This window comes from Solanum stenotomum, chromosome 8, assembly GCF_019186545.1.
Source record: "Solanum stenotomum isolate F172 chromosome 8, ASM1918654v1, whole genome shotgun sequence".
Lineage (NCBI taxonomy): Eukaryota > Viridiplantae > Streptophyta > Magnoliopsida > Solanales > Solanaceae > Solanum > Solanum stenotomum.
The window spans coordinates 57,091,600-57,106,518 of record NC_064289.1 but is presented as its reverse complement, the minus strand read 5'-3'; the positions used below and the strand labels follow the sequence as shown (position 1 = coordinate 57,106,518).

General features: G+C 34.9%; 3 protein-coding genes across 4 annotated transcripts; 1 reads left to right on the top strand and 2 right to left on the bottom strand.

Moving 5' to 3' along the window:
- Positions 1–1,448: 1,448 nt before the first annotated feature.
- LOC125872868 (uncharacterized) lies at positions 1,449–6,929 on the bottom strand. 2 transcript variants are annotated; one of them, XM_049553663.1, is made up of 8 exons: positions 6,726–6,863; positions 5,911–5,984; positions 5,672–5,752; positions 5,117–5,209; positions 4,715–4,834; positions 2,570–2,641; positions 1,886–1,963; positions 1,449–1,755 (listed from the first exon to the last, which is right to left on the bottom strand). In XM_049553663.1, the coding sequence occupies exons 2-8, from the start codon at positions 5,962–5,964 to the stop codon at positions 1,564–1,566; spliced, it is 690 nt and encodes a 229-aa protein (XP_049409620.1). In that variant the 5' UTR covers positions 5,965–5,984; positions 6,726–6,863; the 3' UTR covers positions 1,449–1,563. The 2 variants fall into 2 exon arrangements, with proteins under 2 accessions (XP_049409620.1, XP_049409619.1); XM_049553662.1 differs by lacking the exon at positions 5,911–5,984 and having other exon boundaries at positions 6,726–6,929.
- Positions 6,930–7,577: 648 nt separating this feature from the next.
- On the bottom strand, positions 7,578–10,546 carry LOC125872876 (H/ACA ribonucleoprotein complex subunit 3-like protein). The gene is made up of 4 exons (XM_049553671.1): positions 10,413–10,546; positions 9,239–9,310; positions 8,034–8,076; positions 7,578–7,915 (listed from the first exon to the last, which is right to left on the bottom strand). The coding sequence occupies exons 2-4, from the start codon at positions 9,290–9,292 to the stop codon at positions 7,818–7,820; spliced, it is 195 nt and encodes a 64-aa protein (XP_049409628.1). The 5' UTR covers positions 9,293–9,310; positions 10,413–10,546; the 3' UTR covers positions 7,578–7,817.
- A 943-nt stretch (positions 10,547–11,489) lies between these two features.
- Positions 11,490–14,643, top strand: LOC125872866 (uncharacterized protein At1g03900-like). Its single transcript, XM_049553661.1, has 3 exons — positions 11,490–12,023; positions 13,225–13,485; positions 14,250–14,643. Exons 1-3 carry the CDS (start codon positions 11,532–11,534, stop codon positions 14,319–14,321), a joined length of 825 nt encoding a protein of 274 aa, XP_049409618.1. The 5' UTR covers positions 11,490–11,531; the 3' UTR covers positions 14,322–14,643.
- Positions 14,644–14,919: the final 276 nt, after the last annotated feature.

The window sequence follows — 14,919 nt, the reverse complement described above, 5'->3', positions numbered from 1 at the left end:
AGAGCATTTTATCCCTTTAGTTTATTTATATGATACAAAAATTATATTAGTCGAATCAATAAATTTTAAATATCCGATAAACCCTAACCACAAAGATGGATTCAATATTTTGTATGTGAATTATACTAATCCCCACCCCACCCCACCCCCTACAACAGACTTTCTATGAGAAATCCGTCGAAAATTATTTCTNTTATCTCTAATATTATTATCACAAAGAAACAAAACAATGAAATAGCATATCATATCTTTCGAGTTTAAACTTTAAAATAAAGAATCTTATGATAGACAGCATTTTACCCCTTTAGTTTATTTATATGATACAAAAATTATATTAGTCGATCAATAAATTTTAAATATCCGATAAATCCTAACCACAAAGATGGATTCATTATTTTGTATGTGAATTATACTAACCCCCACCACACCCCACCCCCTCCAACAGACTTTCTATGAGAAATCCATCGAAAATTATTTCTGATAAATTTATGAAAATACCAAATTTAGATTTTCGAAGACATAGTGAGGGATCCATCTAACTAAATCTGCATCTATTAGGATTACTAGTTAATGATTGATCAAATTTAATAAATTCACCCTCAAAAACAAGAAGGTCTAGTCCGAAAGGGATAATATCAACCCTCCGAGTTCCGATGCATTTGTTATGGTTATCTCATATCCCCTCTTTCTTTATTGGATGATTGTTGTTGTAACATAATTAATCCTGACTAAAAGTATATAAGCCCACAAATGGAACAGAGAAAAACAATGGGTAAGTTACATATTTGGCCTGTCAGCCCAAAATAATTACATTTGCTGACTATAATTTTTGATGTGCGATTATCAGTGATGAAACCAAGATTTTCAATAAGGGGATTCAAAATCTAAAGAAATAGTCACACGAAGTAGACGAAGCAGGTTCAACATCTACTATATATACCTAAAAAATTACTTTAATCATATATAAATAATATAATTTTCTGCTGAAGGAAGTTCGAATGAACCCCCTGACTATAAGGTAGCTCCGCCACTGGCAACTATACGATGTAGTTTTCCCTAAAAATAATCAAGCTACTAACAACATACTCAGTGTAGTTCCACATATAGGTTCCGGAGATGGTAGTGTGTAAAATAATCAAGCTACCAAAAGTCAAAAATAATATAAGAGACTGGATCTTGTACAAGCCCATACACCCATAGCACTTGGCAGCAGTGCTACACACAGTGCAGAGAAGTAGAAGAATGACATTCATATTTACAGCTTCTCAAAGATGCATTGGAGTTTCCAATACACAAATACTGAAAGAATAACAATTTTTTGAAAGAGAAGGTCCTCAGTTTCATCCTCAAACTCGAACATGTGGGATAGGAATCGAAGCACAAGTTCAGAAATAAAGAGAGAAACACACTCAACTGTCAATAACAGCTTAACAAGAATCAGCCCAAGGAAGAGAAAATTATGAATTGTTCAACTATTGCACATTGAAGGTGTATGTAAGTTCGAACACATAAAATGTTATCAATTTGAGCACTTGTTAATTGTCAAATCAGAATAAAGTTGATTTAATCCTTCACAATCTTAACAACTAAACCTGTGGGGCCCTCGACAGTTTTGAGATGGCCGGATCCTAGCAAATCTCTGAGATGAAATCTCATATCTAGTGGAGAGAGTCGAAGGCACTTCTTTTCCAGAGCAGCCATTGGCATCTCTTTGTACTTACGACGGTTGAGAAAAGACATAAGCTCCTCTCTTCCCTGATACAAATTGCAAAATGATATTTAACATAGTGGCTGCTACGTGAAAATTTTTGGGGAAAATAAGAGGGTGCACAGAATTGTATATCTTGAATGAAATTTGAAAATGGGAAGGAGAGACATGTCAAACCTGTGAGAGGCCCTTGAGAATTGATCCAATATTTGGAATCGCAAACCAGTACATGTTCGGATCAATAAGTTGTCGAGTCTTACAGGGAAGATAAAAGAGAAAAACAGAAAACAGCATGAGAATGGAACTGAAACAACAAACAATAATTAAAAGATAGGAAACTGATACACAAGAAATGGAATTTTGGTATATAAATAATAAGAGAGATGCCACTTCACGTAAGATGGATAATTTTTTCGATCCAACAATTTTAACCCAATTAGACTCCTTACATAATATGTGCAAGAGGGAGGGACAGAGTACATTTACAAAGGCTAGTATGTTGTAACAATCACAAAGGCAAAACACTAGTACTTACATCTTTCACCTAGGGGTATATGCCACAACGGGAATCAAGGTACTAATATGAGTTGCATTCAAAATTACAACAGTTCGATTCGAGGTTCATCCTAGAGGATTCTTATTGGCACCACAAGGAGATTTTCATTCTCATAAAACTAAACTTCCATTCGCAATGGGCATTTCAATTTGACAGTACTAGAGAACCAAACATAGATTTTTTACCAGTACAACAAAAAAGTTAATCTATAGGATGCTGCAGCATTGAGGATATACTAAAGCAAATGCTGAGATAAGACGAGAAGCTCAATTTACACGACAATGAAAAATCTGATTCTAGCTTACCAGAAGTCCAGCATTTATTAAGAGGGAGATGTGTTCCTCCTTCACCTTGCCTCCCAACGACAGAAGTGAACGCTACAGCCACCAGAAAATAAGAAAGAAAAAGGAAAAATATCCTGTAAGCACAAATATTGAGCTGTTCTAATCCTATACCTCATGTAAGAATAAAGAACCAAACATGACATGCGCCTCCCCTTAGTGTATATTTTAATGCTATTATCCAACAATTAAATCATTAACTTAAGTAGAGGACCTTATAAACAAAGAGTATCCTGCTCATTTAAAGTACCCATTTTTCTTGACAACATTGATCCAAGCCTCTATGAATGTATATCTGTATCATATATATCACATAGGTTCATGTACAAAAAGGCTTAGGAAATATCTATTCAACTAAAGGATAGGAATTTTATCTTTAACAAATTAAATATTGACACAGGCGAACGGCCTTGAATGGTATTGTACAAATACACACAACCAATAGACATTCTGATCCGCAGATGAACAAGTAACAACATGTTTTGAATTTAATACACAATTCCAAGCATACCACGGTAAACATTTAGTACAAGTGGAAATTGTCCCCTATGACTGTAGAGGAAAGCAGTATCTAATCATTACCTCTGTCTAAGGGCCTTGCCAAGAAAAGCTCTACAAGGTGTTAAAGTCCTTCTCTAGACAAGTGTCTCCACTTGTGCGATTATACTGGGTATGTTGTTGTAGTTGTTGTTCTAGACAAGTGATGAAAATTACAAACCTAATGTGTCTTAGATTGCTCGACCCCAAAAAATAATGGCATCTCCACATATAGATGTACAGCCAGAGAAAACCTCAAACTATAGTCAGCCCCAAGCGTGGATAAATGAGGAGACTACGATAGGTTGACATCCAATGTAAAGTTATCTAACTATGAAGAATTAATTGAACCCACACCCCCTTTGGTAAAAGCACAGCAGATGATCTGTGGATTAGGCAAATGTCACTGGTTTGAATGCTACCGTAAACAAAAGTCTGGTATTTAAGTGGAGAAGAGTAGAGGAATGGACTCATTATCCACAGTTTCAAACGATGCATCACTAGCCCTTGGGGATTTCTCAGTCATTTAAAAAAAAACTTGAATCCTCACAGGCTTCATATAGTTAACACCAACTACTTTGGACTGAGATATAGTTGACTGATACTGATCAGGAGAGACAGGTTACTGCTGTACCAGGGTGTATTCCCTAGATTTAGTTTTTTGCAGTATCTTAGTGTTACTTGACAAACAACAAAGTAAAATCTAAAAAGCATAAAAACCACATTTCAGGGCTTCAGACATAAGCTTGCAAGCAAAAACAGGCCTCTCCTTTGTCATCAAGCATTTCAAATTAATAATTTAAGATAAAAATATCTAGTTCAATTCCATCAACCTGCTGAAGGCTGGTTCACTCTCTGACAACAGCAAAAGTTAGGACTATTGTAAGAATAAGGTGCACACAGTATATATGTGTATCCCATGTCAGAAAGGAGCATACTTTAGGAAAAACTGCATTAACATCTGTTGAAAGAATGCAACATTGCAACGTAAGTTATGTCTTTATAGCAACTGTCAAGGAATGCCCTAAAACAGAAATTAGAGAAGGTTAGCAGATCAGTCAACCATCAGAATAAAAAAAATAACACTACCACCAAAATTCCATCTTTAAGCTAAAGCAATCATTGATATAGGATACGTGAAAAAAGAGGAGAACAAAAAGAAGAAAAAGAAAAGGAACCAATAAATTTCACTTTAATTTTTAAAAGTTAGCAGAAAATACAGAAGGAACAGTGAGCAACTAGATAACCATGGGTGAAAAAATATGAGGCATGGGGCAGAACCGGAGAAGAGGATGAACTTTGACAAACACTACGAGTTGAATAGAGTAATAGATTATATAAGAATAAGAAACTTTAGAATTAACTTTTCCATAATAAATTTGCAAGGACCTCTCAAGCTGGTATAATACAATTGACTTATAAGGTGAAAGGAGAAAACATATATTTTACTCTAGGGCAATGTTATTAGACAATTTTTGGCGCATATCAGTATGGAAAAGACCATGTATGTACACATAAGTAAATTAAAAAAGAAATTTTCACCGTCACATGGCTTTGAGAAAGTCAACTCACAAGTTCTTCATGTCCAATACTGGGATCTAGCTTTGAATGAATTACATGCTCCTTGAACCATTCAAAAACAGAAAGGCCTTCTTGTTTCTGTGTTTCCAATCTTTTGCTGACACGTTCAATCTAAACAAGTATTCAAGGAAAATTTTACTAATAGGAAGTTAACTCTCAAATAAAACTGATGACCAATTAAAGCTACCTAGAAAAGAAAATAAGCATTAGTGATGAAATTGTAATAGTTAAACATCAGGGTGGCAATGGGATGTGGTACGTATGCTTAGAAATAGACAATAATTAGAAACAAGGACAAATGCAGAAAACACTATTGCATATCTCTTTATAGGAGGGGAGACGGCGAAGTTTTCAAATGAAATTCTTTGCAGAAAGTGAAGTTAAGCCATCAACCTGACTAAGGTAGTCGTCCAAAAACATTATAGCATGATCATCCTGTCCAGTACTCAATTTGAAAGTACGTAGAACTCCTTCCCTCCTTAGAGACTGTGAGGCACAAATATACTCAAAACATCTGTTAGCTATTCTCAGTTGGATCCAATGCATACAAATAACAAGAGAGGGAAAATAATAAAGAAAACATCAGAATATGTAAAGCACTAAGTAAATGGTCATCAGCAACAACACACCCAGTGTATATCCCCACAAAGTGATGTCTGGGGAGGGTTAAGTGTACACAGACCTAACCCCTACCTCATAGGTAGAGAGGTTGTTTCCGATAGACCCTCGAAAATGATCATCAAAACTGAAAATGAAATCTAAGAGCTATCCATGACAGATTCAACAACCAGTGAAGTCTCTGCACCCACAAGATGTATTCTTCCAAATGCTTTGGACCAAATTTTGTGCGATAATGATCTTACATGAGAGAAAGATGCCTTAAGAAGCAGACTCACAATTTCAGAGAAGACAACTTTTTTATAGTTGACCGACAATTTCAGTAAATACCTCCAACTCTCTGTCCACTTGTGTCCGGTCCTTTACACTGCTGTATAACTGTGACCACAAGATGAAAGGCTGAACTGAAACCTGAAAATATTTTAATTTGAAGAGTTGAGTTATTATATAACTCTAGAAGGGTACACTGATGCGAAAACAACTTGGAAAGAGTCAAAATACAAAAGAGTGGAATAGTGAAACAACCAGAACTATTGCATTCTTTGGTATGATACAAAATGATCTCATACCCTCATACTTTGCCTACAGAGGACTTGCTCTATGCAATATGGCACATGAATCATTTTTGCTTCCTCCACAATAACTAGACAGAAACATGAACATAACTAACATTTAGCTCTCCTATCCAAATAATGTATTACATATACAACATTTTGTTTCCGGCATAAAACTCTGCATTACCAAGTACTAGAATGCCATCAAGCATTTTCACTATTTTTTCTAGGATTTTCGGCCACACAAATATCTATAGATTATTTTACACCACAAGTTTCAAAAGTTTTTCTTTATTCTTAAACACCGTGCAAGATAGACGTTGCCACATAAAATGGGACAGAGGGAGTAGTATTTTTGAACTTGAAACCTCATTGTTCTCAACCATGATTGCCCACTAGGTCACACCCTTGAGTGCCACATCACTATTTCAGATAGTATTTACTCCCTCCATTTCAATTTGTTTGTTTTAGTTTCCTTTTTAGTCTGTTTCAAAAAACAATGTTTCTTTCCTTTAATGGCAAGTTGAGAAGTTTGAACATCATTTTGTTACATTCTATCCATCTTTAGTTTAAACACGACAAAATTCAAAAGTTTCTTATTTTCTTAAAGTCCGTGTCAAGTCAAAACCAGACAAACAAATTGAAATAAATGAAGCATGATTCTACCTTCTTCTTATTTGCTACTAGTGTTCATATGTAAAATTACAGGTTACTAAATTATTCACTAATAACAACAATCTTATAAGCTAAAATAGTCTGTTAACAATTTCACTAATTCAACTCATGATTATCAAAATTATGTCCAAAAAATCAAAAAAAAAAAAAAATACCTTATCAATACGGGGAAAGTGAGCACGCATCATGTGAAGAGCCACCAGAGTATCACTGAAGTTGAAACTTTCTTCAAGTGATAGTAATTGATCGTCATTGAGGTCCGATTCCGGCTCGGGACTGGGCTCGCCGGCGCGTCGCCGTTTCCGGCTTGTTGATGGGCTCGAATTCTCCATTGTTGATACGTACGAAAATTCTCAGATTACAATATTAAACAACACAAAATAAAATTCATTATATTCCCAAATTATTGAAGGTAAAATGTCAATTTTGCCCTTGTTTCCTTGTATTGTCCAACTTTGCCCTTGTGTTAGTTCTTTTATCTAAATCTTCATACATTTTTTATTAGTCAGACTGGTGGGTTAGTTTTGAGATCAAAAACAAATTTAGGGTATATGTGCTCTATTTCGAGTAATTTGAAGGTACTTGTGACCCTTTTTCATAGTCAATAATATAAGTAAATTAAGAATTAAGTAATAATTATCTCTTAATATTCTAAATTGCATAAGTAAAAGTAGACATTTTAGTATAATAAACAAGTAAAAATACATAGAAAGGCAATAATAGTACTCTTGCGGCTTGCCGTTGGGGAAAAGAATTGCCTTGATCCAAATCCAATAAATTGATAACATAATTTTAAAAAAAATGATAACGTTTAATCATAGTTAAAGATTGAGAGATAAATTAGCCTTCGTTAAGCTTTAAATCACTTCACACACTTATCATTATCGGGTTTTCTCATATTTGCCCTTCTTATAATAAAACCTTAGTGAAAAGTTTCACGTGAACAAAGTAAAAATGGACATCTATTTTTAATACAACTAACAAATAAAAGTGGACAGAGCAAGTACTAACTTAATACTACCATATTGAGAGAATACTGCCAATGTTGAGATGCAACATTACAATCTATTACATTTTTGGTTTCGACAAACAACTAACATATAAAGACTCAATAATACCAACATATATTGAGAGATATACTACTAAAGTTAGACAAACCGAAAACTATCATAAGAGAAGAAGAGTGTTTGAATAACGACACGCGCTTTAACAAAGGAGAGAAGAACAATATGTTGTAGCAAAAGTTGCTAGTACTTTTGAGGTGGTTTTTGTGTTGGAAGCAAGCCGAAACGCTTCTTAAGAAGCACTCTCTGCCTTGAAAATTTATCATCTGGTGAAAACCGCGCTGCAATATAGCAAAGTTAATGATCAGTTACAGAAGAATTGGCATCACCTATGTCCTGGCTATAGACAAACAGGCAAACACCAAACAGAAGAGCAGCGAGAGAGATAATAACTTTTACCTGGGTGAGCAGACTCTGTGGCTTTTCCTAGTGGTGATTCTTTCTGCACGAGTAAAACCGACATGGGTCAGGACTCAAGACATGTAAAGTAAGAGACTGACACCAACATTCACTAAAAGAAAAAAGAGAATCTAAAACTTAGGTTCGGCCAAGGCGAGAAGTGAGATGAAATAGAACAACCAACACTCACAGTCGAGAAGCAGAGCATTCTTTTTTATGTTCAATACAAATTTGCAGCTTGTTAGATGGAAGATTTTGATAGTAGTGCCATAATTTGTTACACCGTCAGTTTCAATTTGTTTGTTTACTTTCGAATTTCTTCAACTCCTTGTTAAGTCAACTAGACAAACAAATTGAAATGGAGGAAGTAGTATCCTTCTTGTTTATAATGTTTATAAAGTGTTGCAAACTCATTTTATCTCAATAAAACAAGACTCTTTTGAAGTAAAAAGTTTCACTGCACACAAGCTACTATCAACTGAATTCTTACAAATATTAATTACGATATTCCTTCATCATTCAAGCTGTAAATGAACACTGCAACGTTCAATCTGTTTCAGCAGATCTCCGTCGCCAACATCTAACCTCCCAGAATTAGAACTACAACACACAATTATTTGCTTAACATCACTTCCAAGACATTCTTTAAGTCTTAAGGCAACACATTGTGTGATATTAAGCAAATCTTTATACAAGAAATGAATTCAATAAAAGGGATGCATTGTTCCCTCCTACCACCATTCTTACTGCACTGAGGAATAATAAATAAGAAATGTCTTTTGTCTGTATCACCTCAACTTCAGTATTGGAAAAAAGGGTAAAAAGAGATACTGTTTGGACAGAATTAGAAGTTGAAGCTGGAAAAAGAAAAAGTATTTGAAGTTGAAGGTGGAAAACGTTCGTGGACATTCAAGTTATGTTTGGGTAGTTGCAGTTCTTTTTTAACCAAAAAAACAAGTATGTAAAATTTGAAGTTTTGAATCAACTCTAAATTCACTTTCAAATGAGTATTTCAACTTGCAAAAAAAAAATGAAAAAGTTGAAGTGTAGTTCTCAATTCAACAATCAGACCCCATTTGCAAGTTGAAACACAATTACACAAACAAAATGTACCAATAAGAACTTGCATACTTCACCATTGAAGTCCTAAAACAATATAAAGATCATATACTAAATAAGATGCTCAAAATCTCCAAGAATCATACCTTAGTGGTGTAAACTTTATCACCATTATCGTTAATGTAAAACTGGAGATACATCTTTGCTTATGTCTTTACCTGTAGATAAAACAAGAAAGACAGAAATTTTGAGTTTCTAAGCATCTTCTTAATCCAGAACAACCATGAAGGGGTTATCACATAGCATGGAAAAATGGAAGATTAAAAAATTATTCCTTGGAAGTGTACGAAAATGGAGAAAGTGAAGGGCGTGTTTGGTACAGAGGAAAATATTCCTTTCAGTCTTCTCATCTTTGGTTGGTCAAAATTTTTGGAAAATATTTTCTATACGACGACAATTTACTTAAAAAACAAGTTTCATAGTGACATTCAACACTGATTGTCTCCTCATCATCATCCTCACACATGACACATTCCACCCTTATCTCAATAGCCGACATTTTCTCGACCCCCCAACCCAACCCCATGTATAGATAATATACACATGCTTTCGGAATAACATATTTTGCTCACTTACCAAACACAAGAAAACCAAACACACCCCTACCCCCATCTCAACCACATAGTGTCTAATTAGATTAGATACACATGCTTCTGAATAATATATATTGCTTACTTACAAAACAACACAAAACAAGTTCAAAAAACACTTATTTTCCACATAAAACATTTTCCTTTCATTCCAAACACACCCCTACACGGCTACCCCCACCTCAATCCGCAAAGTGTCTAATTAGATTAGATACAGATGCTTTCGAAAAATATTTACTGCTTACTTATCAAACAACACAAAACAAGTTTTAAAAACATACTACTTATTTTCTGCGGAAAACATTTTCCTTTCATACCAAACACACCCCTACCCCTACACATGCTTTTGAATGGTATTTTTTACTTACTTACCAAACAACACAAAACAAGTTTCAACAAGAACACTTATTTTCCACTGAAAACATTTTCCTTCGTACCAAACACACTCAAAATGATAAATTAGCAGCAACCCACATGAATAGAAAGAACAAAGACTCATACAAAGACAGTAAAATAATAAAAACAGTAAAAAAAAAAAAACACACGAATATGAAGAAAAAAAACACATACAGAGAAAGTGAAAAATGGAAAAACATTAAAAACCCACATGAATATGAAAAAAAAGATTCAATTTTTATGGTTTTGAGAAACTAAAAAACTTAGCAAGTACCTTGAGTTTCGCCAGAAAGAAATATTGAACAAAGATGAACTTAGAAGAGTCACAATTAGGGTTCTTCTGAATAAAAGAGCCGACATAACAAGGGCATAATAGGAACACTAAAAATCAATAGAGGGCAAATAAGTAAATCCAGGCAGTATCGACTGCATAATAAGAAAATTAGTTGGTTGTTTATTTTCGGATTTATGTCTTTCAATTTTAGGTATACATAATCGAATAAAAAGTTAATAGACAGTGTCTTATATGGCAACTCACGTGATATATATTTGAGTTGATTTGTATTATGTCATGTATGACACATATTATACATATAGAACATGTGTATACTTGGGCACACCTAAGGTTGAAAGATATAGATGTTAGCTCAATCCAAATTCAAAAACACGTTTATATATTATGTCTATTATAATAAAAACTTAACATAAATTAGTATGATTTGATATAATTATCGAGGAAGGATAAAATTTTACTTGAACATAATGAAAAATGTTACTGTCCAAATAAGATATGGTATGAGGAGACAATGAGCTATAATTTTTAATACACAATCTCATAACTAAATTAAATAAAATATGCCTTGATCAATACGAGAAAGACACACTCAAGCACTCAATCTATATACAGCTTGAACTCGAAAATCAGTCTTACTAAACAAGCACCTTTTTTAAGTAAGATTGATTATTTTCGCTATAAAAAATATTTAAATTATTGCCACTGGCACCAAAGAAGATAAGGGCGTTTTTCTTTCTAGACGTCATTCAATTTACCTTAAAGCAAATGTTGTTTCCAATCGAGCATTGTATTTTCTTTGTCCAATTCAATCTTATAAAACAAATTGACTTCTTATCATAAATGTCACTTATAAAATTCATTTTTCTTTTTGATTTTTTTTTTTTACCAACCATCATATATGTTGAATTTCATACCAAATCCACCATAAATTCAAAAATATTGTGCCACCTTTAAATTAGTTGAAATCTCAATATCTTTTTTAACTCCCTTAGAATCCACTTCTCTTTTTTATTCCACCATTTTCCCACCATATTGTTTCTTCTATATATATCTATTCTCATCTTTTTTTTCTTCACTTCAAATTACTCAACCAAAACAATGTCGTTTGAAGAAGATGAAGAATCCTTCGAGCACACGCTCCTAGTAGTACGTGAAGTTAACGTCTTCAAAATTCCTCCCCGTCCAACCTCCGGCGGCTACAAATGCGGCGAGTGGCTTCAAACGGACAAGATCTGGTCGGGTCGGCTCCGGGTCGTATCATGTAACGATCGGTGCGAGATCCGATTAGAGGATCCGAATTCCGGTGAGTTGTTCGCAGCTTGTTTCGTGCCGCCGGGACAGAGGGAGAGTTCAGTGGAATCGGTGCTTGATTCGTCGAGGTACTTTGTGTTGAAGATCGAAGATGGTACAGGGAAGCATGCGTTTATTGGGTTAGGGTTTAGCGAGAGGAATGAAGCGTTTGATTTCAATGTAGCGTTATCGGATCATGAGAAGTATGTAAAGAGAGATGTTGAGAAGGATGGTGATGAAGCTGAAGCGAGTAGTGATGGTCATATTGATATTCATCCTGCTGTTAATCATCGATTAAAGGTATTTTCATTTTGCTTGATAATGTAGTTATTGCACTGGTGAGTTGAAGTACTGCAGATAATGTTGATTGTACTCTTCAAAAATGTTGCTTGGATGCCTTTTGGATCCTTTGAAATTAGTGCATATTTGGAGGATTGAACATGGTTGCAGTGGCATTTTTGGAGAGTTGGAGCAATATAGCTGAAGATATTGTCTATTTGGATATGTCAGTATGTAGTTTTTAATGTATAGTTCAAATTTATGAGAACGCGACAATGAGCTCGTAGATTCCTCCTTGATAATGCCTTGTGTTTCTCTGTAGTTAATTGAGTACTGTTAGAACCTTAGTGTGCATTTGGCTGCAGGGCCCATAGATTTTGAAGTTGTGATTTTTGGAATTTGATTTGTGATAAATTTTACTAGGCTTAATTTGACTGAATTTGTGCCAAGATTGCAGCTTGGTCTGACTAAATCCGTAATCAACTATAAACAGCTTAGTTTGAAGTTGAACGAATATATGATTCTGACTAAACGGTCATCAAAACTGAAAATAGGATGTGAACCCTGTGGATTCAAAAAAAGCTCCCTTTCCTCACTTTTTAAAATTTGAATAGACTGGAATAGATATAGAAAATTCATGTAGCTAACTCCCATCTAATTTGTGATTAAAATGTAGTTGATTGATTGTTTTCTTCTAAATGTTTTATGAGAGGGGATGGTGGGGATTAGAAAGAACTAGCCTATCTTTTGAAAAACATGCACTTAACATTTCAAATTGGAAATATGTTTCAATTGTGTACTTGTGAAAGAGTTCACAATAGATTAAAATGCAGTTTGACTAGAGTTTGGGAGTAATCATATTACTCTTGAGTCTCGGATTGAGTTTGGGGGCTTGAATTGCTTGGATCCTTCACCAATCTCATTCCATGAATTGAAAATTGAGTGCTTTGTTATAATTAGAGGTTGTTAAGTATGGTGTTGTGTTAATGTATACCTAAATCCGTTCCAGTAAGATGGTTTTCTCTGTATGCAACTTATTCCTCCAGTTTTTTAATCATCTTGCTCATTGAGTGTTGTCCATATCATTGTTTCCTTTTCATTAAGTGATTTCCAGTTAGTGATTGTTTCACTCTATTCCTGAGTTGTAGTGGTTTGTCCTCTAATGCAGTTAGTTACTCAGTTATTCATCTAAATGAGTAACTTTCGATAGTTTGGTTCCTAGGAAGGTGAAACCATCAGGATAAACGTGAAGAACAAATCATCTAGTGGAACGGGCATGCTTTCTGCTGCTGTTCAATCAAAGGCCATTGCCATTGCGCCACCCCCTAGCGGAGCTAACAAGATCAGGTCTCCTCTTCCACCCCCTCCGAATGATCCAGCTATTTCTCGGAAGACCTCTACCAATGCCAGTATTGCACTCAAGGGGCCAAATGGAAGCTCAAGGCAATCCAGTGATCCATTTTCCAATCTCTCTCAACTTGAGGTATTGTCAGTTCCTTGCCATTTATAATACTTCCTAGTATTGTAGTTCTTTGCATATTGCTAAACCATAAGTCAATCCAGAGACCCTTTGTTAATGCCCCTTCAATCGGTGGATAATTGCTCATATTTTTCTGGACCCACAAAATCATGTGGGAGACTTTTGGGATTGTTTGTCTACTGTTTTTAAAAAATCTGATAATGGTGGTGTTAGCTGTTCGGACCAGCTTGTGTGTACCTCAACTGTTCCACAGATACTTTCTACCCCCTACCAATACAGGTACCGGGTAATTCTGTCCACCAAGGTTTAGGCAAATGGAAAGAAATCACCTAGTGTTCTTTTGTCTTCTTCATTTTAATTATTGTTATCTATTCTAGTAAACAATCCTTTTGCAAATATTGAAGACAAATCTTAGGATATGGAAGGCTTGAAATAGAAGGTGTTTTCACACTTCTAGTCTTTGTGAGAAGGTGTTGAACTATAGGCATAATCAAGTTGATCTATTCAAAGAAGAAAGACAAGCATCGTAGCTGATGATTCAGTTACATAGGTTTGAAAATTATAGCTTTGGCATGTGTCATCAGTCATGTTTTATTTATCTTGAACTTTGGTGATATATGTGATTGACATTTTTTAATTACTCTTCCGTTCATTTTTACTCGTCACGTGAAAAGTAAAAGTGAACGGAAGATGTATTTGCTACCCACTGCATCATGAACAATCCTTTCATCTTTAAGTGAGCAACATTTCCTTGTGGATTTCTACAGAGGAGCCTTCCTTCGGCCACTGGATCTGGTTCGAGCAAGAAGACCACAGCAGCTGGATGGGCAGCATTTTGATAGTTTGAGCGTGTTAAATATTGACGAGACATATGCTTGTTGTTGTACTAGGATAGAAGACTATAGTCTATATATCCAAATTAAAGGGCAGCTTGGGTATACTAAGCTCCCGCTATACGTAGGGTTTGGAGAAGAGCCAGGTCACATTTGGCATACCCTGCATTTCTACTAGTGGTTCTTTCCACAATTTGAATCCGTGATCTCCTCCGTTGTGCCAAGGCTCCCCAAATTTGAAAGAATGAGAAAATGTTTATGCTACTAGTTCCCCATTTCTTGTAAGATAATTGTGTTTATACTTGCTTGACATGTCTTAATTGTACTCTTCTGCTCTAAATCTAATAAAAGATGAATATTTATTTTACACAAATGTTCAGAGTGATTTATTATTTTTTAAACCCCTTTTGAGGAGCTTCCGATCCTTTTTTGCTCTCTTTGTGATTCGAATCCGCAATTCTTAGTATTGTGGTCTTTATTCTTACGAATACGATGTTTTTGGGGCATTTTTAGTAATATCTATTCTTGTTCCTATTAGAATCACTCATTGTTGTGAAATAGGGAATGAATCACATTGGCTATGAATGGGTGCAATGAACCTCAT

Excerpts from the sequence above, each read along its gene's own strand:
- LOC125872868 (XM_049553662.1), bottom strand. The coding sequence starts at position 6,902 with ATGGAGAATTCGAGCCCATCAACAAGCCGGAAACGGCGACGCGCCGGC. Across the intron at positions 1,964-2,569 it reads TAATAAATGCTGGACTTCTG|ACTCGACAACTTATTGATCC; the intron begins GTAAGCTAGAAT and ends CTTCCCTGTAAG. Across the intron at positions 1,756-1,885 it reads TTCTCAAGGGCCTCTCACAG|GGAAGAGAGGAGCTTATGTC; the intron begins GTTTGACATGTC and ends AATTTGTATCAG.
- LOC125872876 (XM_049553671.1), bottom strand. The coding sequence starts at position 9,292 with ATGTATCTCCAGTTTTACATTAACGATAATGGTGATAAAGTTTACACC. Across the intron at positions 8,077-9,238 it reads ATAAAGTTTACACCACTAAG|AAAGAATCACCACTAGGAAA; the intron begins GTATGATTCTTG and ends TTACTCGTGCAG. Across the intron at positions 7,916-8,033 it reads CACAGAGTCTGCTCACCCAG|CGCGGTTTTCACCAGATGAT; the intron begins GTAAAAGTTATT and ends GCTATATTGCAG.
- LOC125872866 (XM_049553661.1), top strand. The coding sequence starts at position 11,532 with ATGTCGTTTGAAGAAGATGAAGAATCCTTCGAGCACACGCTCCTAGTA. Across the intron at positions 12,024-13,224 it reads CTGTTAATCATCGATTAAAG|GAAGGTGAAACCATCAGGAT; the intron begins GTATTTTCATTT and ends TTTGGTTCCTAG. Across the intron at positions 13,486-14,249 it reads CCAATCTCTCTCAACTTGAG|AGGAGCCTTCCTTCGGCCAC; the intron begins GTATTGTCAGTT and ends GGATTTCTACAG.